The sequence below is a fragment of the Argiope bruennichi genome, chromosome 9, assembly GCF_947563725.1.
Source record: "Argiope bruennichi chromosome 9, qqArgBrue1.1, whole genome shotgun sequence".
In the NCBI taxonomy this organism is placed as follows: Eukaryota; Metazoa; Arthropoda; class Arachnida; order Araneae; family Araneidae; genus Argiope; species Argiope bruennichi.
The window spans coordinates 45,623,891-45,651,124 of NC_079159.1; the positions used below are offsets into that span (position 1 = coordinate 45,623,891).

General features: G+C 26.0%; 1 protein-coding gene across 3 annotated transcripts in view; it reads left to right on the top strand.

Moving 5' to 3' along the window:
* The window catches only part of LOC129984169 (nephrin-like), a 335,663-nt gene extending 308,754 nt beyond the window's left edge, over nt 1–26,909 (top strand). For 2 of the 3 annotated variants that reach the window (XR_008785472.1, XR_008785473.1), the window contains exons 10-14: nt 4,252–4,279; nt 6,661–6,749; nt 7,233–7,379; nt 16,813–16,936; nt 26,271–26,909. Coding sequence is in view for 1 of the 3 variants with exons in the window: in XM_056093973.1 (XP_055949948.1) it covers nt 4,252–4,279; nt 6,661–6,749; nt 7,233–7,342 (227 nt within the window). In the remaining 2 variants the exon portion in view is untranslated. The remainder of the gene's footprint in view (nt 1–4,251; nt 4,280–6,660; nt 6,750–7,232; nt 7,380–16,812; nt 16,937–26,270) is intronic. The other variant, XM_056093973.1, reaches the window with a different exon arrangement.
* The last annotated feature ends 325 nt before the right edge of the window (nt 26,910–27,234 follow it).

Here is a 27,234-nt window from a genome sequence, read left to right on the forward strand (position 1 = left end):
AAAATAGGACTTATAATTTGTGATATCGCAATGAATAATTATTAATAAGAGTTAATTCAAATTTAATTTCATAGTAAATGTTTTTTGATTATTTTTCAGACATCATTTACTGTCATTTAAAAATATTCGTTGAACTTTGACTGGAGAATAAAAAAAAAGAAGCGTTTATTTCATTTAAATAAAATAACTTAGAAATTATTTTTATTCATATTATTGACACAATTTTATGAACAATTTTAAAATTTGATTTTTTTAAATAAATAAGCATTTGTTTTCCGTATTTGAAAGTCGCGTAAAAAATTTTTCGTATTGCAAAAACATTAACATTTTGTTTTTATTATTTCTAGAAGTAATCTTTCAGACAGTTCATTTTTTCCTAAACATATGAAAACAATAATTTTGTTTTCTTAATTACACTTGAGCTGTAAAAATAAATCGGAATCGATTGAAAATATAACTCCAAGATTATTTTAAAAATATAATATACCGTTTACCCTAAACTTAATTAAAAAGTCCTCTGAGATTATAAAGAGCTGAAAAAGCAGTTGAGTTGGAAATTTAATTAATATATTATAGCTCAGAATATTAAATAATTTGATGATTAACTTTAATTCTCGAACAACTTTATCCATTACGTTTACAAATACTTATATATGAGTGAAAGGAGACGCAGATAAATAAAGCAAATAATTACAAAGAAGCTCTATTCATTTATCGGTGTACAATACTGGTTTTGGAAAAGTACTCAGAATTTAAAATGCATTAAAATTTTAGCATTTTTTCTTTATGTAATAAATACTTTAGGACAGATATTCATTTTATAAAAAAATGTATAACGTTGATATGCTTTTACACAGAAAAAATGATATTTTTTCAAAATACATTACAGATTTCTACTTAGACTTAATTTCATATCTTTTATGTGATTCTGCCAATGAAAGCACACTATTTACATTTTTCTAAAGAATATGGATGACATTGCGAATTAAAATAGGGAAAAAAAGTAACTTTGATTGACTTGTAATAGGAAGGCATCAGTGTATCATCATCTTTGTTTTTGCATCATCATTTAAGCAATCGAATCATGCTTGTGTGTAAAATATGGTAAAATCTAAAGCTGATTCCTTACTACTCTACATCATATTTTAAGGAAAATTGGTCATTAAAATTTAATATTTTATAAAAGTTTTAGAAATATTGAGTAATGCAATTAGTTCCAATAAACGAGTCGCTTCTAGATTTCTTTGCGACTTTTATTTACAGACCAAAGACAAAATCATTTTTGCTCAACTTGAAATAGAACACTTCACTAATAAGTCTTCACTATATATCATTGATATAAAACGTTCACGAACGTAGCTTGAATGACAGTGCGAATGAGAATCTAACGACAAAAGCAAGCAACAAACAACAACAACAACAAAATAAAACAATAGCAAAACACAAACAAAAACACACTCCGAATTATTTGAACCATCAGAGTAATGGCTTTTATTTTGTCTTTTTCCGCAGACGAAAGAAACGGGAGATACTTCACTAAAGGGTTAATTTTACTCTCTCAAGACGAATAGTACTTAGGCTGGAAAAGTGGAAGATTGATTTTGATGGGACTCCTTTCTCGTAAATGCTTTCGGCTGCTTTTTGTTTTTTAAGTGAAAGTGAAAATCTAACGGCCTTTCGGCTTTTGTACCCTATGACGAACAACGAAATTAAATATTTCACTAATACATAGTGAAAGCCCGACCTGATGTATTTTAAAACCTAAGTTTTGGAGACAAGGGTTTTGAACAGGAGTAAATTTATCCTAAGTGCCTGGAGCGATAGGACAAAATTCAATTTTAAAGCTATCTGCTGAAATGTATGCCTATTTATGCCCAGAATTTTATGGTTTAATAGGTTGCGCTTCGACATTATAAGTTCGTTCTGAAAGCATCTTAGGAATCTTGCTATTTGATAAACCTAACATTCTTTTGCCTCTCATTTTATATTCCGAATGAAAATGTGATTCAACAAGGAGATATGCTTTTAATACTTGATTCTTTTCTTATTCATGATTTAATCAGGATAAATATGCTTGATTTTCAAGACAGTAAAATATCTTGAGAACCAGAAAATTATTTGCGGAATCTGAAAATGATTTTAAGTTATCCACAGCCTGAAATATTACGGTTTTGATATTTGGTCAATTTCAACTATTTGACATCGATTTTTATTTGAGTGGATGCCGAATTTTTAAACATTTATAGTCATTTGTTATCTATTTTAATAATTTATAATTAATTTTGCTGTTAAAGAATTAATATGTGCTTTAAAATATCAAAATGGTACAAGATCAAATATTCTTAAAAGACCCAAATTAATGAAATTATGGTTTTTAAATTTACATACCATTTTGAAGCTGTGAAAATGTTGTTTAGAGACTGATTCGGAAACTAATCAAATGTCAAAAATGACACTCGGACAAATATTATTCTTCACAAATATTTATAATTAATCAAAACAATAATGAATCTGCCGCTACAGCAAATTAAATGTGCTATTCATTCATACAGTACAGATGTCATCAAATAAACTGGGTCTTTTCATTGATATTTTAAAATTCTGTATCTGAAACTCCAGCATCAGTCTGCGAGTTTTCATATCCTCCTCGGAATAGGAGATACGTTTAGAAGTCTTTTAACTGGTCTCTGAGATTTGAAAGTAATTTGGAAAGAAATTCTCTTGAGTACCTGATAATCTTTCTATTGAATATTAGGAAGTATTCCGAAGTAATAATAGCAATCAAAAATTGCATGAATTCTATACTAGATGCTCTTATTTCAAATAATCGGTTCCGCATTTGGACACAAATTAAGCATTTGCATTAACACAAGCATTGGACAAGTAACGAATATTTATATTAAATGTTCTTCTTGGTATTTTCAGATAAAATATTTAATGATAGTTCAACTCTTTATTACGCGCATCATTGCATCTTTACCAATGCATAAATATTTTGGCAAAAAAGTAAATTTTATTATTTATAAATTGTATATTTCCAATTTTTTGAAACATATACCATAACATATTTCTAAAAAAATTCGGCATAGAAGAAACAATGAAGTTTTAAGATATATTCTTTGAAATTATCTAGATACAATAAAAATAAAATTGTCAATGCGAAACAACAAAGTAATAACTATTACTGATGTTATGAAATCTTTTCAAATAAGGTCTTCTATTTTTCTAATTTTTTAAAACTTAAAATTATCGACTTAAATCTTAAATAATGAAGCTTAATTCTTACATTTTCATATAATTAAGATCAAATTAGTATTAATTAGATTCAAATTATTTCAATAAAAATACCATATTTTCGAAATTTATCATTCTTAAAGTAATAATGCCATGAAAAATCATATATAATTTATCTCAATAAACGAAAAAAAGTTGCATGTTATAATGAAAAGAAATCGATTCCGTATACTTTGTTGGATTTTTATACAACAAATAAGATTTTAAATAACCCAGATTAAATAATTATGGAGAAAATTTGCTACAATGCAAATGTTATATTTTCAATAATGCTATAAGTTATTTGAAGTTAATTCTTTGCCTTTCCATTAATTCCTGCTGGGAATGCCTTTTATAATTTAGCTTCATCATCTCTTATAATTTATTATGATACAAATCTTTTTTTAATTATATATTGTTAAAAGATGCTAATTGCAAATGATGCTATTTTATGGCAAACTTTGTTAATCCTCCATAATGCAAATAATTTCTGATGTCACTCTAACAATACTTAAGAAATAACTAAATGTAATCCTTTCAACTTTTTGTATTTCTGTCAAAAGAAATAATGAAAGAGTAATTATCAGATTAATAAATCTTTTCAAAGAAATCAGTGTTTGAGTAATCCGTGTCTTTTATTTATATTTGAAGGGAAAAAACCCTTTTCATTAATTTTACTAAGCTCTAACGTGAAGTTAGGCTCCGAAAATTAAGAAAAGGAAATGAAATAATTAATGTCGAATCGGAAGTATACGTGATAAAAAAAAGTCAATGAACGAAAAGAAAAAAAAAATATAGGTAATTAATCGAACTTAAGTGTATATACATAATTTTTAGTAAAATAAAGGCTTAAAATAATTAGCATAGCTACTTATTTCAACTTTTGTTAAAGTTTGATTTAGAAAAAAAAAAGCTTTAAACTTTTAAATAAAACTATTCAGGAAAAAAAAATAAATATTTTTTTTTTCATTCTTTCAGACTCAGCAGTCCAAGATGAATCGATTAGGTAAGTCAAACTTTCGTTTAAATTTCCATTACTACAAGTAATGTGGGCTTGAAAAACAAAGCTCTTTAGTAAAAGCTTTTGTTAGCTCTTTAGTACCATTTAAAAAATTAAGCTGAAAACTGTATAATGGTTTTGTATTAAATAAAAATAAAAAATGATTTTTTTACAATAAATATTTAATATTTTTGTACGTTTTGGTATTTATTAGTATTTTGTATGATCATGTGTTTTGTCAACATTTTAATCAATATTTTGCAAGAAAGTTGCCTATTTCAATTTGGCTGTATGAAATGCGTACCTCATACATATAAAGCAAGAATTTTGTCAGAACATGCATGCCATTGAGGCATCCCATTAATAAATTAATATGTAAAATTCTTTGCTTAAAATACTTTCTTTCTAATAAACGCATTCAGATTTATTTTCGTTTTGAAAATGTCAGAAAATGTGAGATATACTGTTAAATTAGAAAAAAAAAAGTGTATAACTATTTTGAAACGAAACAACACACAAAGAATAAATAAATTTTATTTGGGTAAGAATATTAAATATTTTTACTAAATGAAAATAATGAAATACATTAGATATTTCTAGGCACATATTTTAACAGTAAACTTGCAGTGTTTATAAAGCGGTGTCATTGAATGAAAAAAATACTCTGGCGCAAAATTTGTTTTAATCAATATGTCATCATAATATGTTTGTCAAAATTTTAAAAATTGAGTGATAACCCAATAATTATTTTTGCATTATAAAAAGACCATTCATTTTCGATTAATACAAGTATTCATGCAATTCCTTCAATATCATTGATATGTGAAACAATTGATTTCTTATCAATGCTGCAGAAGTCAAGCCGTATTCAGTCTCGGCATAGGAGATAAAACAAAAACTTTTCTTGAGAAATAATTTTGGATAGAAAAAATTTCTGGCTTATGCAGTATTTTCTATAAAAAATATTCACTTTTTGCAATGTATTTTTATGAAGTTTACCTAGAACTATACCCTGCGTATACTTCATTTCTCTCTCAATGCAATATCGTTGGATGTTGTACAAAGAACAAGTACTATGTCATTGACAATCATTTCTTGGCAAGCCTTTATTTTTCTTGCCTAGTGAGACTTTTCATCTTAATCCTGATACTGACAAGCATTCAACGGATTCTATGTCCTTCCTTCTGTTTATAATTTAAAGTGAATTTTACCCATGATAAATTTTGTCAAATTATCATGCAGCATGTGGAAATCAACAACTGCATCCTTATGCAGTAGGTGATAAAAAGTAATTGATCGAATGTTTCTTATCTACTTATATTATCACGATACATTTTCATATTTTCTCTGATATGCCGAGAATTATTGCTGGAAATCTTTCTGAGTGTAATAACAATCTTCCAAATATACTAACTAAAATTATTTCTCATGCTCGCGTACTAATTTCTTGTTACTAATTCAGTGGTAATTTTATTCAATTCTACTAGTTTGTGAAAACTGAATACACATTAACCGATACCCATCCACAAACGCGCATGTACACACTCCACGCCCCATACACACTTTTAACTTCCCTTTTCTTGGCATTTTCAAATCGATTACAACTTCGGAGGAGTAAGAAATCAGAAATTATATGAAACATCTTTCATTAGTTCAAAGAAAAATTAATTTAAACGAGCTCATATAAATTAGAAAATATGCTACATTTTTATTTCGTATCTTTAGTTTAATCGTAGTAGGTAGATTTTTCTGATTAAACTGATTTAAAATTTTGAAATTATATTTTAATCCCAAGTTTTATAATAAAGAAATATTTAAAAGAAGCAAAAACTTTTATTGGAAAGGATGCGAGCGTGATAATTAAAAGCAATGCGAGCCTGATAAAGTAAAACCCATTGTATGAAATAAAAAAAAATTACACTATAAAATTGGAGAAAGATAATCTAAGCATTTATTTATCATATAATTGACATTCCAAAAATACTATTAATTTCCATATGCAATTTTAAAATAATAAATACTTTTTCATATGTAATAAATAAAGGCGATAAATTATATAATGAAGGTGATTTTCAATGTTTATATAAAGGAGTGCCGTGAGCGGAATGTTAAAACTCATCAATTATCTCAAATTTTATTTATTTGAAAATATTTAGATTTTAAATTTAGATATTAAAAATAATTTTACAGTGGATATAAAGTTTTTTGTGTGTCATTTTTTAAAAAAATATTGTATTTCTCTAAATGATCCTGTTAAATTATGAACTGTATGGTATAATAAATTATGCTACTGTACTTAGCATATTTGTTTTCTTGTATTCTCATCAATATATAATAATATTTCATTAAATGTATTTTTTAAATTTTATTCTATCAATTCAATTCAGGTGTGAAACTCCCTTGAAGAAAGAATTAGAAGATAGCCAAGAAGACAGAAAGGGCCCTGACATTATTCCATTTGCCAATGAAACGGAAGGTCAGTATTAATTATACATTTCAAAAATATACAAAGTTTATAAGTATTAATTAGAATTCATGTTTGAAAAAATAATATTTTTAAATAGTAAGAAAATAGTACAACAACGAAAAATATATATTATTTAATTCTTGTGACATCAAAGTAAAAAATTCTGTTGCTTAATTTACAAATTTTCATAGCAAAATGATAAATTTCTTTGATTAGAATGCAAATTTAATTTAATATATTCTAAAAGAGTGCTAAAGGAACATTTTTTACAATTGATCGTTTTTGAAAAAGAAATAAATTATCTTTCAGAAAGACTTTTTTTTTTTTTTTTGCGCATTATATACTATGAAAAATATATTTTAGTTTCATTTGCAAAATATCATTTTCTAATTTAATGACATTGAAGTATACTTTATATCATAATAAAGTGATGATCAGTTGACATATATCATAATTTGATAATTTTTCTGGAAACTTTTCTTTTTGTTGCAGTTTATTTTACTGGTAGTGCTAGTGAACAAATGAGACAGATTCGCTCAATACATAAGCTCGCAGGATCTCCAACGGAGCTGTGCCAAAGGACTACCGATACTCGGTTATAGCAAACGTCAGAGAATATTTTAAATATCTCTTTTAAAGGTAAGTTTTAAAGCTTTTAAAATCCATGAACTAATTACTTTCATTTTCTCACTAAAACCATTACAGAAGTTTTGGAACAGATCTTTTTTTCTTCGTATAAGAAAATTAGTATTTTCGTGTTGATCCTAACATGATTTATTATTAAAACTTTTGAAGGTAGATCTTTGTAAATAATTTCTAAGAACAATTTCTAGAATACTAATATAGCACTCACTTATTGAAGAAGATGACGACATCCAGCTACTTTTCCAGCAGCAGATAATTCATTATTTTTCCATTCACTGATGTACACTCATTTTCTAGAAGGAATCTTATTCATTTACCTAATAGTTTCTAAAAAGTATTGATTTTCTTTTTCAATGTGCGATTTTTTAATCACTATGGAGAATTATGCAAGTAAAAGTGTAATGTTAGTCTTATTTCGACTATTTCGAATCCATTCTTCATCATTTTTTAATATATTCCAAATCAGTTTAATATATCAGTTTGAATATATTGGAATTAGTTGTGATTCTACTTTTGATATATACTGAATTCATACATAATCACCATTTCATCAACAACATGTATTTTTTTTTTCATTCGAAATTCAATTATCTTCAGTAATTCTACACCAAAATTCAAATTTTCTAGATTTGCTAAATGCTAATTTTCGCTTTTAGTATTTTTTTTATATTTTTATTAATTTGAAAAATAGTTTCATTTCTATCCATCTCAAAATGTAGAATGAACGTGTATTGTGCAAATTGAAACACAAACGCGTACCTTTCTCCAAATACAATTTCTTTCTTACAGAGAGATGTAACAAGATCTAATAAAATATGCTAGATCCTCTAAACAAATAATTGCATTTCATAAGGAAATTCTTAGACAAACTTGCACAAGTTTACAACCGTATTTTGAATCTTCACGAAAAGACATTTCATATTTTGTACGATGATATTTTGAAACAATTTTTTGTAAATAAAGCATAAATATAATTAAAGCATCTATTTAGTTATTACTCAGCTCTAGAGAAAAGATATTAATAATTGATTTAACTTTTTATTAAATTGATAGAACAATAAAGACATTACAGAAACAAAGAATAGTAGAAGTTACAAATTTTTCTTTATTAATATTTTGTAGTAATAAATTTGTGCGTTAAAAATTCCTCATTTCAGTTTCATAATTAAGTCAAGTTCCTGATAAAAATGTATGGAATTTCATAAATCTTTATCTAGATTTCAAACTAGCTAATACGATAAGATTTCTACAAACCTTCAGAAATAAAACATTGTAGATGAATTAATTAAGGGGATTTTATGGATAAATCACTATAAAGAATTTTGTTCTTTTCATAGATAATATAATACATATCTCTAGAAATTTTGTCTTTTCATAGCTAAGCATAATTTTGATAGTTAAAGTATTCGATTTTATTTTTAAAAACTGACGTTTATATTTAAATTTTAAAATCTGTGAAGAAAAAATTAAGTACTTTTCAAAACAATTATTTTCTCATATTATCTCAGTATCAAAATTGATTAAACATTCATTGATGAAAGTAGTTGCTTAAAGAATAAATATCCAGCAAAGTAATAATTTGCACTAGCAAGTGAAAATAAAAGTTTTATCGCATTTAAATTTGTTGAGAATATTCAGTTTAGTTTACATATTTATTATTATCAATTTAATCATAAACAAGAAAGATTCCATTAATTTAATGTTATTTTATTCATGTGCAATATCTTATCAAACTTTTAATACTCAGAAAAATGAAAGAAATGACTTTATAATGAATTTCTGGAAAATAAACTTGCAATTCATTTTCATCTAAATTGTTATTGCGATAAATTAAAAAAAAAAGACTAATTTATTATATCTAATATATGAAAGTTTTGTTACTTATCTTTCAAGTTCGATGAAATACATCCGAAACTGCCTGCATATGATAAACAAAAATTGATTTTTTTTATAATTATTTTCTTAATATTGCAAAAATTATAAATTCCTTTCATGATACTAATTAAAATTGTTAAATAGTTTTGGCAATATAAAAATGAAACAGTTAAATGAGACATGATGCATATAAGATGCAGCAGCAAGACGCATAGAGTTTACCAATCTTTCAAACAACGCTTTTAAAAGTTTCAGTCTTTTCCAAAACAGTCTGAATGCAAGTAAAATTAATGGAATACGTCTTCCTTGCTGTTAAGAAAGTACAAAAGATGTTGGAAAATTCCTTTTCAAACAAGTACAGAATGTATCCTGTCAAAGCTTGGAATGCTGAAACGCATTTCTGACTGGACTGAATTTTTCAGACTGCATGGCCAGGACTGAAAGCATTCTTCAAGGAATGAAGCATTTTCAATTATGCAATCATTGAAGAAATTCCGAAAATTCTTTTCATTAAGAGTATTTCTAAATGTAAACTTAATTACTGACGCGTGTCAATCTGATTTTGTTGAAGCTATTTCATGCTTACACGAGTAAAAAACAAACATTGTCTTAGGCCAGAAAATGTAATATAAAAGAATTAAACTATCTTTTCATATATTTCTATGCCTTGTATGTTTAGTTAAACAACTTCATTATTTATTCTTATCGTCATTGATTTGATTCATTATTATATATTTCGTTTATCACCTTTATATTATCAAAAGAATTTAATTGCAACAATTTAAGAAATAATTATAATTTTTAAATAATATTCTCATTATTTGATAGTGAATCAATATTGATTCGTAATTTGGAATATGAATCGGAAAATACAGTTACATTAGTTTAATTCGGAACAAACAATTAAATAAGAACCAAAATTTTGTTTTTACTTTTCATCTAAAATATAAAGAACATATTATATATATGTGTCATTAATTATGCATATAAGGTTTATCCTATTTAATCATTTTCTTAATGAAATGCATTTTGTTCAGAGTGCAAATTTTCATTTTTTTATAAAAATAAGGATACAATTTTAGGCAGACGGATTAAAATTGATCAGTTTAAGGAGAAAATATCACACATTTTCGATGTCTGAGATTTCATCAATTAAAATTGTATAATAGGAAAATATGTCCCTTAATACTTTGCCAAAGTAACTTATATAAAATTAATGTACGAAATATAATTATAATTAATTCATAAAGACAATTCACAACCCTAAATTTAGACTAAATGTTTTAAAAATTTACTATCCTAAGATATTACACTCAAATGTAACAACTATATCATTTAGCACAGTATTCTTGCCATGAAGCATGTGAAAAATTGAAATAACTACTCATAGAATTTTTTTCCTATGAAAAATAGAGTATTTAAAATTGATTTCGAGAATAAACTTTTCGGATTTCTGTATATTAAAACTCCTTAGTGGTGGTACTCATAATTATGATTTGTGCAGAAAAAGGATCAGGAATATAAAATTAAAACAAAGCATAACTGCTAATGGAATTTTTGTAATTTCAAATGCTTTTGATTCGAAAACTGCTTTTGAGGAAATGTAATTTAAACATGAAATATTTTTACATTTTTAGATTTTTCGTTATTTTTACTTTTCTGAAAACACCACAATTTAATTCCTAATATAAATGAAAGTATCAAAAACGTAGTATAAAATTATTAAAATTATTCAAGAAAAATAAATGCGACAGTCATCACGTCCTTTTTTGCATTTTTAAAGAAGTGGAATCGGAACCGGATTTCATTTTTAGTCCTCTTCAGGTTTACTAAAAAAAACTTGTATGATATTCCTGAAAATTCCATCCGGAATCGCAAATTATATGATAAGAAATTATGTTTCACAAAACGCATTAGTTCAAATAGAACCTCTGTTTCCATGCTGGTATTTACTAAAACCATTTAAAAGATGGAAATTCTGTGAAAAAGTATTTATAAGAACTTAAAATTGTAAGAAAAATTCGATGAAACGCCTTGATACAAAAGCACTGTGAAATTTAATGATTCTTATAACTTACAAGCAACTAAGGAAACAAAATGGTTTTAAAAGAAAAAGAACAGATTATTGTACTAAAATAATATTGATAATTTAGAATATGGGGTCGAAATAATTTGGTGAGTGCATATTTTTATATCAAAATGAGTTTTTGTTAAAATGCGCATTTTTATCTGCGATATATCTTTTCTATGAAATTACTTTTTATATGTGAACAAATTTTTGTGGCATATTTATTATATTTCAAATATATATTGAAATGTACTCTCCTGGACTAATAAATATACATTTTAAGAAATTTTTCTGTCGGAATAGGTAAACACTCGCAATGAGAAATAAAATATTTTCTAGAAATTAAAAAGCGAAATTTTAAAAATGGGCATTTTGGGATAGTAAGAGAAGAGTGCATTGTTTATTTAAAAAATCAATTTTCAATCTATAATAGATGTCGAAAAAACGGGCATATTAAATAATAAATTTTATATTATAGTATATTAAATTATGACTCCACTTATTCCACTGAATTTTTATTTACCATAAAAAAAGTTAAATCTCCTCCAAATTATCTGCTTAGAGAAGACAATGAGTGGTAAGAGCTAAAAATATACAAATTCTGTAAAGAAAAATTCATGAACAATCTACGTTCAGGCATTCAATCTTGACATATTCAAGTATGAATATATCAAATTTGACCCATTCACAAAAAATATAATTTTTTTATGTGAAGAGACAATTTTTATTGCAAAATATATTATGCTTTATTATTATTTTTTAAAAAAAATCTGTAACGCTGCATTCATTTTGTTTCCCAGAAAATCAGATTAACATAAATGGTGAAGAATTTAAATTGGTTAATATCCATTTCCTTTTAACTTCAAATAAATGAAAGTGGTTTATAGATAAAGATGAAGCGATAAAGTAGTTTCAATAAACCGTCATTATACAAACTGACTTCACATTCACTTGAGCACGTTTTATTTTTCTAAAAATGATTGAAGACTTACTAAACTTACTTTTGTTTAAGTGTTTCAACTACTTTCAGTTTCCCCCTTCTGCGAAACAAAGCATGTTCATGCTTGATTCTAATCTTTCTTAAGCCTTAGTGTAGCAGAGGAATTTAACGTATGAGAGACCTTTTGATTGTCTTAAAAATCCTTTACGCCTTTTGAATTTCACAGATGAACGTGTCCAAACAGAGTAGGAATTAAACTCCGTCGTTTTATCTGCACCGAATAAATAAAGACAACCGATTCCCATTAAGTGAATGAATAATTAGCGAATGCATGAAAAGGTGGATATTTAATCGATTTTACTATTTTGGGTATAATTAAAGAGCTTTGTAAACATGGATGAAACTCTTTCGAAGACCAGACCTTCCTGCATTCCTAATCAAAGATGAAAAAAAAAGCTTCTGACTAAGATACCCAAATCAATAAGAATAGAAGGTATACATTTCAGACTTAAAGCATTTTTAGGAAAGTTTTAATCCTTCTTGAGTAAATTCTGTTTCCTGGTTTTCTTAATTAGTTTTAATCACAAGGACTTTTTGAAATGTTATTAATTTATCAGGAAGTTCTGGTAAATTAATTTTATTAGACAGTAAATACCTTAGCTTTTCCTTTGAAATTTGCTTTGTATTTATCTATCGTTTGAAAAATTACAGAATTTCTGTAGATTGTAAAGTGTGATTTTTTTTATCTGTGAAACTTTATCAACCATGACATGCTGGAATGGCAGAAATTTTAATTGTCCAAGATAAAATCAATTGCTTAGACTCTTGTTTATGGATGCATTTTTAATACAAAAGAGAGGTTGTATTCCGGAAAATACGAGTTTTTGCATTTGATTTCGAACGAATAATAAAATGCATTATCGCGGTAAATTAAAATAGCATTCTTTTATTTTTAAATGCCTGAACTAAAATTTGCAAATGCATTCAGAAACGTAGAATAATATTTTTTTCTTTCTAAAGGAAGATTAAAATTAAATTCCACGATTTTCAAATGCTTAGAATTCCACTCATTTTAACGAATTTCCCTAAAATTTGTAAGAGATTTTTTTTTAAAGTTTTAAGAGAGTTAACCTTTTGAAGATAATGTTAAAAATAACTGAAAGTGTTTATTGTACCTTAAGAATATTTGAGCTAATTTTTAAATATTTTCATTTAAAATAGAAAATATTTCAAAAAGTTTTGAAACTGTACACGCATATAGAATTTCTGTTATTTCCTTCGATAAAATCTCGTTTTTATTTTTTGAATAATTCAAGAAATTGCAATCAAAATAATAAAAACGTCATTCAGTTTTCAGCAGATATATATATTCGTAGGAAGAAAAAATCAAATTAAAGGAAATAATTGTAAATCAAACCGATTTAAAAGATCAAAGTATCGAAAGCGATAATTCATTAAAATAATGGAAGTAGGTATTTTTCAGTTATAATTTATGGTGTGCTAATTTTGATCCAGTTAATCAATATGTTAATATTCAAAACTATAACGAAAGATCTGATCAAATAATTATTGTGTGATAGTCATGAATCTTAATTTTATTTCTAATTTATATTGTTATCTTTTTTTTAATATTTAATTAATTTGTATTGTTCATTTTTCCTGTTTGGTTAACTCCAAATTGCGAAATAACTATATGAAAATAATACTAAATGTGATGAATGTGAAAATAATATTAAATATATGAAACTAAACCTTGGAATCGAATATAAGAGAGACTAAAATCTGAAATTATTTTAAAGAACACTACATAATATATGAGCTTGTGGTGACGCTTTATAAGCCAGATAACAGCTATGAGACAAGAGAAATTTCTTTTGTCTAGTGGTCTTGTTACTCGGCTACGAACCCAAAGGTTGCGAGTTCGATCCTCGCCTATCGCCAATAGCAACATTGGTGACCCGATGACGTGATACGCAAAAAACCTTCATACAACTGTTGTAGCGCCCTCTACCAGAAATAAATAAGTAAAAAAAATGCAGCTGCTAAATAATCAGCCAATAAATAAATGAAGCTGATAAATAATCAGCCAATAAAAAAAAATGGATAAGGCGCAACAGCCAATATATCACCACTAATAACAGCAAAAACAGGACAAAAAATCGTTCGTCTCACCTCCGACGAACTGAAGGGGGAGTAATGTGGTGACGCTTTATAAGCCAGATAACAGCTATGAGACAAGAGAAATTTCTTTTGTCTAGTGGTCTTGTTACTCGGCTACGAACCCAAAGGTTGCGAGTTCGATCCTCGCCTATCGCCAATTGCAACAAGCTCTTGACTAATCCTTATTACTGAATAATCTTATATTAAATTATAGCCTTCTTTCTTAAGGAAATAATTCAGAATCATGGAATAACATATTCAGTTTTGTATATCCATCAATATAAAAATAAATTAAAGGTATACTTCTATAATCTAGCAATGTTTCTTTCTGTAATATTATCTGAAGTGAAACGAAAGCTGCTAAGAAATTTAAGCTACTTTAAGACTTAAGATGCTGTCAGAAAACAAATGTTTTAATTGTATTCGAGTACAAATCGAGAGGTAGTTAGTCAAACGCAATTTATTTTTGCAAAAAAACATTAAAGTAATATTAAACTTATCTTCATTTAAGTATTTTAATACATTGGATGAAAAATGATTGCACATGTTTGATTTTAATATTGATAAATATAATAAATAATACCAAATATAATAAATTTTAATAATTTCAAATTTCAACTTGGCATGGGAATTCAATAAATGATCTGAAGTAATGATTAGTTAAAATCAGTTTTACGCAGTTGAGAATTGACAATGGATAAAAAAATAGTGAACAACAAATAATTGACAATATTTTAACAGTAGTGAATCAACAAATAGGACAATGAAGACATAAAGAATGCATTCAAAGTATGTACTGAAAAATTTCAATTGATTTTTACTATTATGGGAAATATTTTTAAAAATTCGTAAACACGGGAAACATAATGAAATACATTATGAAAGTCAAATAATAAGAATTCTTAATGAAAGTGAAGAATATTCATTAACAAATAGACGAAAGTACGCAATTCGAATAGAAAAAATATTCTTTTCCCAGTTTATTCATTTATTATTTTAGTTTTAACAGATTCACAATGTTTTTGATGTTAAAGTATTCTTATTTAGCTACGAATGAAATGACCTAATAATTTTTACTAGTTTAACTACATGAAAGAAAGCAATCATTATATATTCAGCAATTAAATATAATCTTACTTATTTTTTTTAAAAAAACATGTTTTATTTATTATTCATTTAACCTCTACCTGAAGGTGAAATTTGGGTGAAAATCATAAGGTAAGCCCTGAATGTAGTTTCTCTTGGGGATATAGTCATGGTTTGGTAATATGCTATATCTATTTTGATAACGGGAAGCGGCTCCTGCCATTGGGACGAGTTAGGCTTTAAGAATCCTACCCTTCTCTGGTGTACATCAAAGTTATCATTGTGATTACCAAGGTAGAGTGACGTAAAACTCGTTTCTGTTATCTTATGCCCGAAATATCCCTTTAGTTAAAAAAAAAATGCAAGCACTTTTGTTTATTAAAAATTTAAATGATTATTAAAACTGTACAATTCCATGACATCTTAGTCAATTGATTCGATGAAATTTGTACACATAAATTATTAAAACTCTATTCATTGATAAAATTTTAAATACAAAAACTAATGTTATTCATAAAATACATGCACAGTATATGCCTTATATGCTTTCTAAAATATAATTTGGAGTATTTTAAATAAATATTGATTTTTTAAAAATTTCTTAATATGGATTAAACATGGTTTTCAAGTATTTTCTCATTTTTAAATTTTTAAACGAATTTTGTTTATGATTAAAATTTAAAAATCATAAAAACATAAAAAGTTTGCAAATATAGCCGATTTATTTTGAATAATTTGTCAAAAGCGAAATCAAAATATTTTCTAAATTACTGTACTAAAAGGAATTATTTTCAACTGTGTTTATCAAAAAAGTACTTACTTATTCGGTCATGAATTTTTATTATTTTTCTTGTTGACACCTATTAAAAAATAAGTATCGAGACTATATATGCTATTGGTAAAATATGAAATGCATCGTTTCATAGAATATTGTCAATTAATCAAAACACGATTACATATTCTTTGAAATAATTGATAACCATGATAAGTTATTTCATGAAATAATTAAGAATTCTAACAAATAAAGGAATTATAAACTTTTCCGATTTCATGTACATAATACAGTTAATGTTAAAGCAATTTTAATGCTACATAATACTACGCAAACTCACTTTAGTATAATTTATCTTCGATCATCTTGCTTTTATACAGATTCTAAATGATTAAAAAATTTAATAAAAAGGTATCTGAGTCATTAAAGCAAATGACGTAGTGATATTTCGGTTACTTATCTTATTCAATCAAAAATATTTCTCGTATTTCCATGTAAATACATAACTAATTTTCCTTCGCTGCAGGCTTCCAGGGATTTTTCATTCATTCATCATCCAATCCATCCATAGATGAATTGTCGGACACTGTGTGAATATTTTGCTGAGGAAAACATTGATTTCGTTCAGTGGATTCACCCAATCAAATTCGGTAAGTTTCCGAAAGAGAAAATAAGACAATGGAAAAGGAATGGAAATTTTAAGAATAAATTATAAAATCACATTGATACTGACAGAGAATAAAAAAAGGGGATATAGTTAGATATAAAAAATACTGTGTCTCTTTAATTTAATTTAATTAATAGTATACACAGCAAATGATAGAAAGATTGATATAAGTTTTTAAAATTAAATATTTTGTCTTTACTACGAGAAAGAAATCAATTAAATAAAATAGTTTAACGGTTACATCAGATTGTCACATAGGAAGTTTTGTTTATAGTTATAAATAATAGATTATATAATTAAATAAAAAATATTATAAAAGTGCTGTGATGAGGCTGTATTACTAAAAATATCGTCTTCGCATACATTCTGAATGTAATACACAGGCCTTCCATAGATCCTTTTTAACATTTTTTTTTAAATAAAAAGGATAAATATATTATTTTATTAAAAATTGGTTATATTTTCCATTAGTTATTCAGAGTCTTTATACAGGCAAAAAGTATTCGTAAAGTATTGTTTAAAGTCATATACTGTGAAATTGAATTAGTTTACAATATGCCATTCCTTCATTCATTTATATTTTACAATTCTAATAGATCCAGTTATTTAAACTCTATATTACAAATCTAATTAATTAATGTTATAACAATATTGTATATGCTCTCATAACAATATTGTATATGCAGGACATATAGTATATGCTCACATAACAATATCGTGTATGCAGTACATATAGTATATGCTCTCATAATGATATTGTGTATGCAAGACATATAACGATAATGTATATGTAGGACATATAGTATATACTCTCATAACAATATTGTGCATATAGGACATATAGTATATGCTCTTGTAACAATATTGTGCATGCAGGACATATAATATATGCTCTAATAACGATATTGTATATGCAAGAGAATGATAACTCATAAATATTTAAATACTACTGTAAAAATTAATAAGTAATCAAAATTATGTATGATAATTACTTTGAGCAAGACTAGTAATGTTTATGTTAATTTTAAATTTTAATGAAGTTTCATTAATCAATTCTCCTAATTCCTTAATTAATTAACAGATATTGTTCAAAATCTGAGAAATTTATTATAAAAATTTAAAGGAAATTTTATGCATCTTAATTTTGAATTTTGAATTATGATTTTTTTTTTATTTTCGCAGTCATTCACAAACAGAAATATAATTCAAATGTTAGGTGTAAAGCATTAAAATTCATCAAAATCGCGAGGTCGTATTTTTTGCGACTACAATACTTCCTCTCCATAAGCCTCGTATAAGAAAACAAAAATGAAAAAGTGCAGAGCATTTTATTCCATTCAGTATAAGTAGCAATGCATTAAATTATCGAAAAATAAAAAGAAATCCATAGATTCATATTTTTAAAAAGAACTTATCTTTCAAAATGTTCTTCGGGCAAAATACAAAAGAAAGTATTATCACGAGGATTCAAAAGAAGAGTTCCTCAAGAGACAGCTGGCTGCGTTTTCCATTTTGGTTCAACAGCATGGTAATCGTGTATCCTCCGGGATACATAATACTTTTCTGTATGACTTTTTTTTTAACTTCAGAAATGCTTTTCCCACGTCTCCCATCGCGGTACTTTTGGATGATAGTGGTGAAAATTTTTGTTTTTGGCTTTAAACAGGAGGCTTCAAAGAGCTTTAATTTCGTCTCTGGGATTTACACCATATAGGAAATATTATTACCATTCTTTTCCTGGTATATTTTTCTGACTCTGAAGAAATATTTTAAGAAAATTATTTTATCGAAATAAAGTTTCATGAAAGCTTAAAGATATATAATACAAAATCATCACCTGGTTGTTATGATTAAAAAGTAGATTGCAATATGAGTGTTTTTTATTAAAAAATATTTCTGAAAATTGCTTTAAATTATATTATAAAGAAATGCTTTTTTCTGAAAGCGTGAAAATTTATTTTTGAAATGTATGAGAGCCAATGATATTACAAGTAAAATTTTAACAAAAATAAGAATTTGCTTTTTTCTTTCTTTCTGCTAAGCATTAAATAATATATACAGATATTTTTATTCTACGTTTATAATTTTAGAAAATTTAATTTCAATATACTGTGCTAATTTTTGAATTTATTAGAAAAATTGAAACATATACTTGAACTTCGGTATCATATTTGTTTGACAATTCTTATAAATACAAAGCATATATAAGCTATATTTTTTTCTTTGAGACACAACGGTAATTTATTTTAAATACAAATGATAAAAACTATTTCATTGAAATAATAGGATTGCAAATAAAATTCATATTCATTTTTTTTAATTGAATGGTAACAAGTTTCTATTTTCAATCTAAAATCATATAATAATAGTGTAATGAGTGTATGAATAAGAAAACTTAGAATCAATATACATGTGTATGTAGGTTTTTACCAATTTATTTCCAAATTTAAACTTATGCTTTCAAAATAGAGTCATGCATATTTGTTGATAAAATATTTAAAGCGCATTATTTTTATGAAATTGAAGCATTCATTTGAAGAAACTATAAATCATTAAAATATTAATCTAGTATAAATTACTGCTTTAAAATTCTATGAAAATTGAATTATTTATTTAGCAAAAATTGTGTTCGAACTTTACAAGCAGACTATTTAAAATACTGATGGAACAAAAAAATACTTATAAAACAAATTTATAAAAGTTGATTTTACTTGTTTCCGTTCTAAAAATAATATATTGTAAAACTAATGCCAAAGGATAAAAATATAGCATTGAGCATCATGAGTGAAACAATTAAAGGATTTGTACTTGAAGAAATTATAATTTTGTATTAACTGCATTTCTTATGCTATGTAATACAAAGGGAAATTTCTTATTATTCGCGAAAAAGATTGAAGAAAATTCTTCCCATTCCTAGTGCTTTCATAATGTAACAACTGTACTTTTAATTATATAAACAAATTTTATATAACAAGGATAGCGATTGGAAGAGAAAGGGTAAACTCTTGCAGAGGTCTTTTTGTCCTTCACATAAAAACCAAAAAATGAATTTTTGGTAGATTTCTATAGGAAGATTCCCTATCGCAATGGTTCTCATAGTAAGATAGGCATATCTTATATAGCAATGATAGAGATTGGCAGGGAAAAGATAAATTCTTCCAGAAGTCTTCCTGATCATTCACATAAATTTCAGGTAAATTTCTATAAGATTCCCTATTGCAATGGTCTCATGACAAGATTTCGGCAAAATGTTTTCAGTTCTTCACCGATCATGGCCTTAAAACCCTATATATATATATATATATATATATATATATATATATATATATATATAAATATGTGTGTGTGTGTGTGTGTGTGTGTACAACTTTTGAAAGAAGAAATGTAAAAATTTTTACATTTCTAATGTAAAGTTAGAAATGTAAAAATCTCGGACGAGTTCGTAAATGGTCCATATAGCTCAAAAGGAAGGGAGAATGGTGGTGGTGGGTTAAAATTTTCATTTCGCTGTAAGTTTCGCTGTAAAATTTTCATTTCGCTGTATTGAAGATAGAAAAATAAATCTAATAGCTAATTTAGCGTCACATTAGGGCAAACAACTTTTGCATCGAAAGTTTTTCGATAACTTCAATATCTTAGAAGTTAAAGATATATGCAATATCTTAGATGTTAAATGTGAGTTGAAGCTGAAAAGTGAGTTTTCTCCTAAGTTTAACTGTTTCTAGCATCAACAACTTATGTTACCAGATAGTAACTCAAATGTAAAGAAATCTGTCTTTGCTTTCCAACTGACCAAGGAGAATTTTCAAATTAAGAAAGTTTGAAATTTTTGAAAATTATAATTGCTCATGTGATTATAGCATTTAAACTAAAAAATTGCAAAATTTATTCAAAAAAAATAATGGATTCTGTAATTTAAAAAATAATTGAGGTTTAATTATTATACTATTGTTCATAAAATATAATTTATAAAAATATTATTTTTATTTTAAGCTACATATTGGTTATATCTTTTACATGTATATATATATATAATTGAATTAATTCCTTTTAATGCTTTTTATATGTGCTGGATTATTTTTATTAAATCCCCAGGAATTATGTATAATTTTATATTTCTTTAGAATAAGAATATTCTTCGACAAATATTGGGAAGATTTCTAAAAGTCAATTTGGCTTTTATAGAAAACTATTAATCTTCACCAAAAAAAGCTATTTACTAAAATTATAACAATTCATATAAAATAATAATTTATATAAAAATATATTTATAACAATTTATGACAATTTTTTATATTTATAACAATTTATAGAAAAAATTGGTCAACAGAATATAGTATTAAGTATAAATGCAACATGACAAAACTTGATAAATTAATGAAATATAATATTACCCGAATAATCACAAATTAGGTAGGTATATTTTTATTTTAGTTATTGACCAAACGTAGTGTATCTCATTATCTTCCTGAATGTCACTGGAAAATATTGGATACTTGAAATGAAATTCTGAATTTGAAACCTTGGTTCAGAGACATATTTTAGGATAGAAAACGGAATATATTCCACTATAGTTTCATTGAGTCTACCAGAAGGTACACTTTGAATATATTGTCGAAACTTAATGATACATTCAATCCCCTTCTGGACCAATACTTGATAATAACGTTTATTCTACAAATATCGACTAAAACTTTTTTTCTCCTTCGTATCTGTAGTCATAAAAAACGTACGATTCGCATAAACGTGCATTATGGTGATGAAATAACGTAATTTAGATCCCATATGTGTTTATGCTCATATAATGTGCCCCAAGATGAGCATTTCACTTTTTTACGTTCGAATCTTCCTTTCATGAAAGGAGTGGGGAACGCTGGTGCAAGTAATAGGTATTTTTCTCACATAAAAGAAGCTTCTTTAGCTGCGCAGTTTTTCTCTTATTAAATGCAGGGTTTGCACGTGAATTTAAAAATGACATGCTTGAGTTTGAATAATTATTTTCTGAGATCAAGTTGAAAGAGGAATCATTGTAAGTCATTCCGTACCATTAACGTTAAATGCAAACCTCGAAGTCATAATAAATGAAATTTAGTGAATTACTTTTTAATTACTCTATTGATTACGTATTTAATAATTAATATTTTATTCTTACAAAAGAAAAAATTTGAATTAAATTAAAATAAGCATACTTCTTATTATTAAAATAAGCACACTTCTTACCATTGACGATTTATAATATTTTCATCAATACCCGATATGTTTAATACATAACATGTTATTCTACTGTTAAGGCATAATAAAAAACGAGCAGAAAATGATAATATTTTACTGCAAAGAAAAAAAATCATTTTAGATCGAAATGCAATGATTCATATTGGAAAAAAAAACATATTGATGATGAATTGCTATACAATATCCTTTATTAATTATGATAACTGTACAACATTTCATATATTAAAGAATATGTGCAATTGACATTTCACATAAAGTTTTTAAAATACAAAGATAATGTCTCAAATAAGCGGAAATAAATTTTAATGCATAGCTATCGTGATATTGGTTTTATATATGATTCAAGAGAAATGTATTAAAATACACGTTTTAAGTTGATTTTTCACAAGCTATAAATGATTTATAAAAGATCTTCATCTTGTTTCATAAAGATGATGACAAATACGGAAATGTGGATTTAATTTTATTCTATAAATTATCTGAAAGAGTTTGCTTCAAGGCTTTTTTCGGCATATTCTGATCAAAAATTAAATTATAAATTGATGAACAAATTTCTTCTTCAACCAATAGTTCTGCAGAATTTATTCTGCTTTTTCAATGGCTTTCAACAACTCGCAAAATCGGATTATAAAACAATACTTAATTGAAAGTAACTGTATTCACATATAATGTTTTGACAAAAATTTCGTTAGGGATTTTATTTGAAACGAAGTTTGTGCAGCATCTCATTAGTAAGACATTATAATCATCCATCACATTTCACTAAGAAATTCTTAACGTTTTTTTTATATTCAGTGTAGTGGTTATTTTATTTAAAGTTATTTTCTCTCAACCAATACCAATTCCCTCTCTCCACACATCCGCCTAGAAAAAAAAGTAAATTCTTTAGTAATATTCTATTTAATCAGCAATTAATAGATCATTCTTTTTCATTCTTTAACTTCTATAAGTATAGGAAAGAAATGGCATCAAAGAGAAATGATGCTTTATAGAAATAGAAAGATGCATTATAAAAGCAAAAAGTAATGAATCAAACTAAATTTTCGTATGTTTTTAAACAACTTTAATTTTTAAACGTTACTTTTCTTGAATGATACTATAACTTCCGCAGTATAACGTAGATGCGAATAAATTTTCAAAATGTCCCTTTAAATTGTTTAAGCATTTTCTGCTTATGGAACTGAAAAATGTGTTTTTAAACAATCGTCATAAAACTAATTATTAACTTTCCACAAATATAAAAGTCTGCTTTTACCTATTAGTGAGTAAAATGTAAAGTGAAAATAACTTCAATGAAGATTTAATCAAAGTGAAGATTTTTCTAGTCGTCAAGAAATTATGAAATTTCTCTCTATATTACACGCATCATTCTTCTTAATTAAATAGTTTTCTTACTGCAGAAGTATTCTTAGTGGTACACTGCTTCATACAACTCATTTTTCCCTTCTGTCTTTGATGGCATGTAACTATATATTACTTGCAAACCTGACTTTGAATTAGCAATAACAAGAGCATTTCTTGAGAGTGATGTATAGGAAAAAGTAATTGACATAAAGTCTATTTCGTAGGAATAAATACAAGTACACAAGTAAATGTAGCTGCATTGCCTTCTTAGAAATCCTCGGATTCTTCGAAAAATTCTTCTTCAAGGAATTCTTGGAAAGAGTCGAAGAATTGAAGTTAATATCTTTTTCGCGAAAGTCTACCTTTTTTAATCTTCTTCTGACTTTATCTCTCATTTTCAAATTGCTCTCTTAGTTTAGTTCTGCCCATAAAGAATCACAATAAAAATAATTTAGAAAAAGGAAGAAATAAAGCAGAATTTTAAAATCAGTAGTTTTAAAATCAGCAGTTTTAAAACTTCTGCAGAAATAAATACTGCATTTAAGTGAGGAAATTCATTCAGATATCACAATATATTTGTTCATATCTTTCTAGCATAAAGTTTGATAAGAAATTAAACTGTATGAAAATACTGATGTTATGAAAATTTATTAATTGTGTTTGATTGATTAAAAAAACTATTTATGAAAGGTTAACTGAAAAATTTAACATATTGCATTATAGATTGGACATTACGACATTTGAATATATTTTATGAAACAAAATATAATTTCCTTTAATTTTAAAAATGGCTAAATTTGATTTATCTCTCTTAATTTGAAAGTTTTGTAATGCATATTCTTACGTATGGAAATATAAGAATTTTCAAGAAGAAAAACATATTGAAGAAAGCATAAGCAGATAGCATAGCTTAAGAAGATAAAATAGCATATTGAAGAAGCATAGCATAAGCAGATGTGGAATGTAAATTCAGAAATTTGAGTTAAATCATTTTCTGAATTTATATTTCACATGATTCAAGTCCCTGTGTTAATACGTTAAGGCATTTTTGCAATATAGTTTAAAAATTAATATAACCTGACAAAAATACTGCAAAACATTTTTTATTAATAAGATTGCGAATATTTAAACTAATTTTGTTGATTCTTTTTAATATAACTTTTAAACAAAAGCTGATTTATTATAATAATTTTCACGTTAAATTTAGATATGAAGATTGATTCTATAATCAATTTTTACCAGAAAGATAATTCTTTTATAATTTATTAAAAATGTTATAGGATTTTCCTAATGAGTTTATAATGTTTATAATATTTGAATCAGTCATCACCTGGCTGTTTCGTTTTCAAAATTTAGCCATTTTATTATTAGTAACCATTTGCAATTTAAAAGTATATTTTTGCATCTAAAATTTTTTAAATGATCTTAACTATGTCTTAAAATATCTAAATGATTAGAATGTTTTTGTACTATTTAATAAAATTACAAATGCTCTTACATACAAAAAAATCATGTAATAAATACCATTAAATTCATCTTATGTATTTTTATAATAAATTGAATCTAAATAAAGATTTTCTATAATTCGTATTGTTTTAATTGAATTATATAATTTATTTCAAATAATAATATGTGCTATAATTAAATGATAAATAAAGAAACTAAAATAAACGACGATAAAAATATATATTATGCATTATTTTATTTCGAACAAGTTTTAATTTAGAGGAAAGTGTTAATCAACCAAATAATTAATTTTTTAGTTCTCATTGAATTTTAAATTTTGTTTTTATATATAAATGAAATTAAGCGAATATAGGTAAATTAACCAATGAAAATTATCTTCCCAAAACTTTATCTTACTTATATAGTTGTTATCCAGAGAATGCCTTCCATGGTATTGGCGTACAGTAATTGCGATATGGATGGCCTTTGGCCTGAATTTAGCATTTTTACTAATCTATCATACAGTACTTGGCGAGTCTTTTTGGTGATTAATCCCTAGCATGCGGTTGATGGTATACAAATATCGCATTTATAGAGACTAAATTTGCATTTTCGAGGTGAGTTTCTGAACCGACATAAATAAAAAATTGTCACAAACTACATTTTTAGTCTCTTAATTTTATACCAAATTTAATATATTTAAGCCATTGCGTTTTTTATTTATCTCGTTTACATACATATAAACGAACAAACCGACAGACGGTCAACTTTTTTTCGTATTTGGTTTAAAATATGATAAGTGTCTTTGTTATAAACGTTAAACCTGAGCACTACATTTTATTAATTTCTCTTTCTTTTCGTTTTGTGCTTATCGCGTTAAATTATATTCGAACAGTCGGACAGAGTTCCTCTTAACGGATTTTGCTCAAAATTTGTCGAAGATCTATAAATTTTATATAAAAGATTATATACCAAATTTAACCCGTCCAGCTCAAAACGTTTTTGAGTTATCTTTGACACAGACTGACATATGGACGGACATTTAAAAAAAAAGGGTTTTTTGGACTATAAAAATTCTAAACTTTGAAGATTCGTCAAAAGCTTGAGTTCGTATTTTTTGAAGATTATAATATTTTCAATACATTATGTATACGAGGAAGTAGAGACAAATGAAAAAGAATGGAACATTAAGCTATAAAATTGATGGAATTAATAGATGAATTAAGTTATTGAATCGATGAATAATTTTGCATTAACTGATAATCCTGACAGCTTTTTCTTTCTTTTTTTTTCAGTGTGATGCAGAGTGATTTTATCTAAAGAAAAGTGTTTTTTAAGAAAGACTCATCTTGTTGTTAGACTTTTATGTAACATAAGAAAAAGGACAAAAGGATCTTTTTCATCCGCCAAAGAGTATGTATTGCGAATAAAAAGATACAATAATACTTGGTTTCCTTATTTCAAGACATCCATAACATCAATATAAACAAAGAAATCAGAATGCATCTGAAGTGCTCCAAAAACCACTTCAAGACTTCAAAGACTGTCTTTATGTCAATTTCACCATTCTGCAAGAATTTAAAAGATATCAGAAGAAAAAGTGGTGTAATATTTCTCTTCCTCAGTATTTCCTTTCCATCCCTTCTTTTTCAACTTTGAATTTCAGAGATGTTGTTCAAGCTGTATCGGATAAGTGTGTTGGATATAAATTTATGTGTATATCACGGTATTGTATAACAAATGCATTCATGAGATGTGATCAAATAGGGAATCAGATAGCACATAGTGATTTTTAATTTATTATTAAATATTTTCTTTGGTTTGGGATCACATGATTTATAATTTTTTATAAGACTAATTATTAAAATTGAAAATCCATTTTAACCTCCAATTTTGGTACTATGCAGACCATGTGAAATAATCAATTGCATGGAAAGGATTTTTTTTATTTATTATGAAATATCAGTTTAAGAAAAAATGCATTATGGTTAGATTGTTTTAAAATTATATTAATATTGCTCTGTATACTATAAGTTTTAATTTTTTCAAAGTCATATTTTGTTTATTCTTTAAGCAATAGTTAACAGATTGTGAAAGTGAAAAGCAATTATTAAAAATTATTAAGAAAAGAACTTTTCAGATTGTAAGATATTATGGTATACTGAAGCAATTTGTGAACTTATTTGCGGGTGTTGGGAATTTAATTCGAAAAGCAATGCAATACCAGTTAATAATGTAAAACTATTTAATATAGTAATA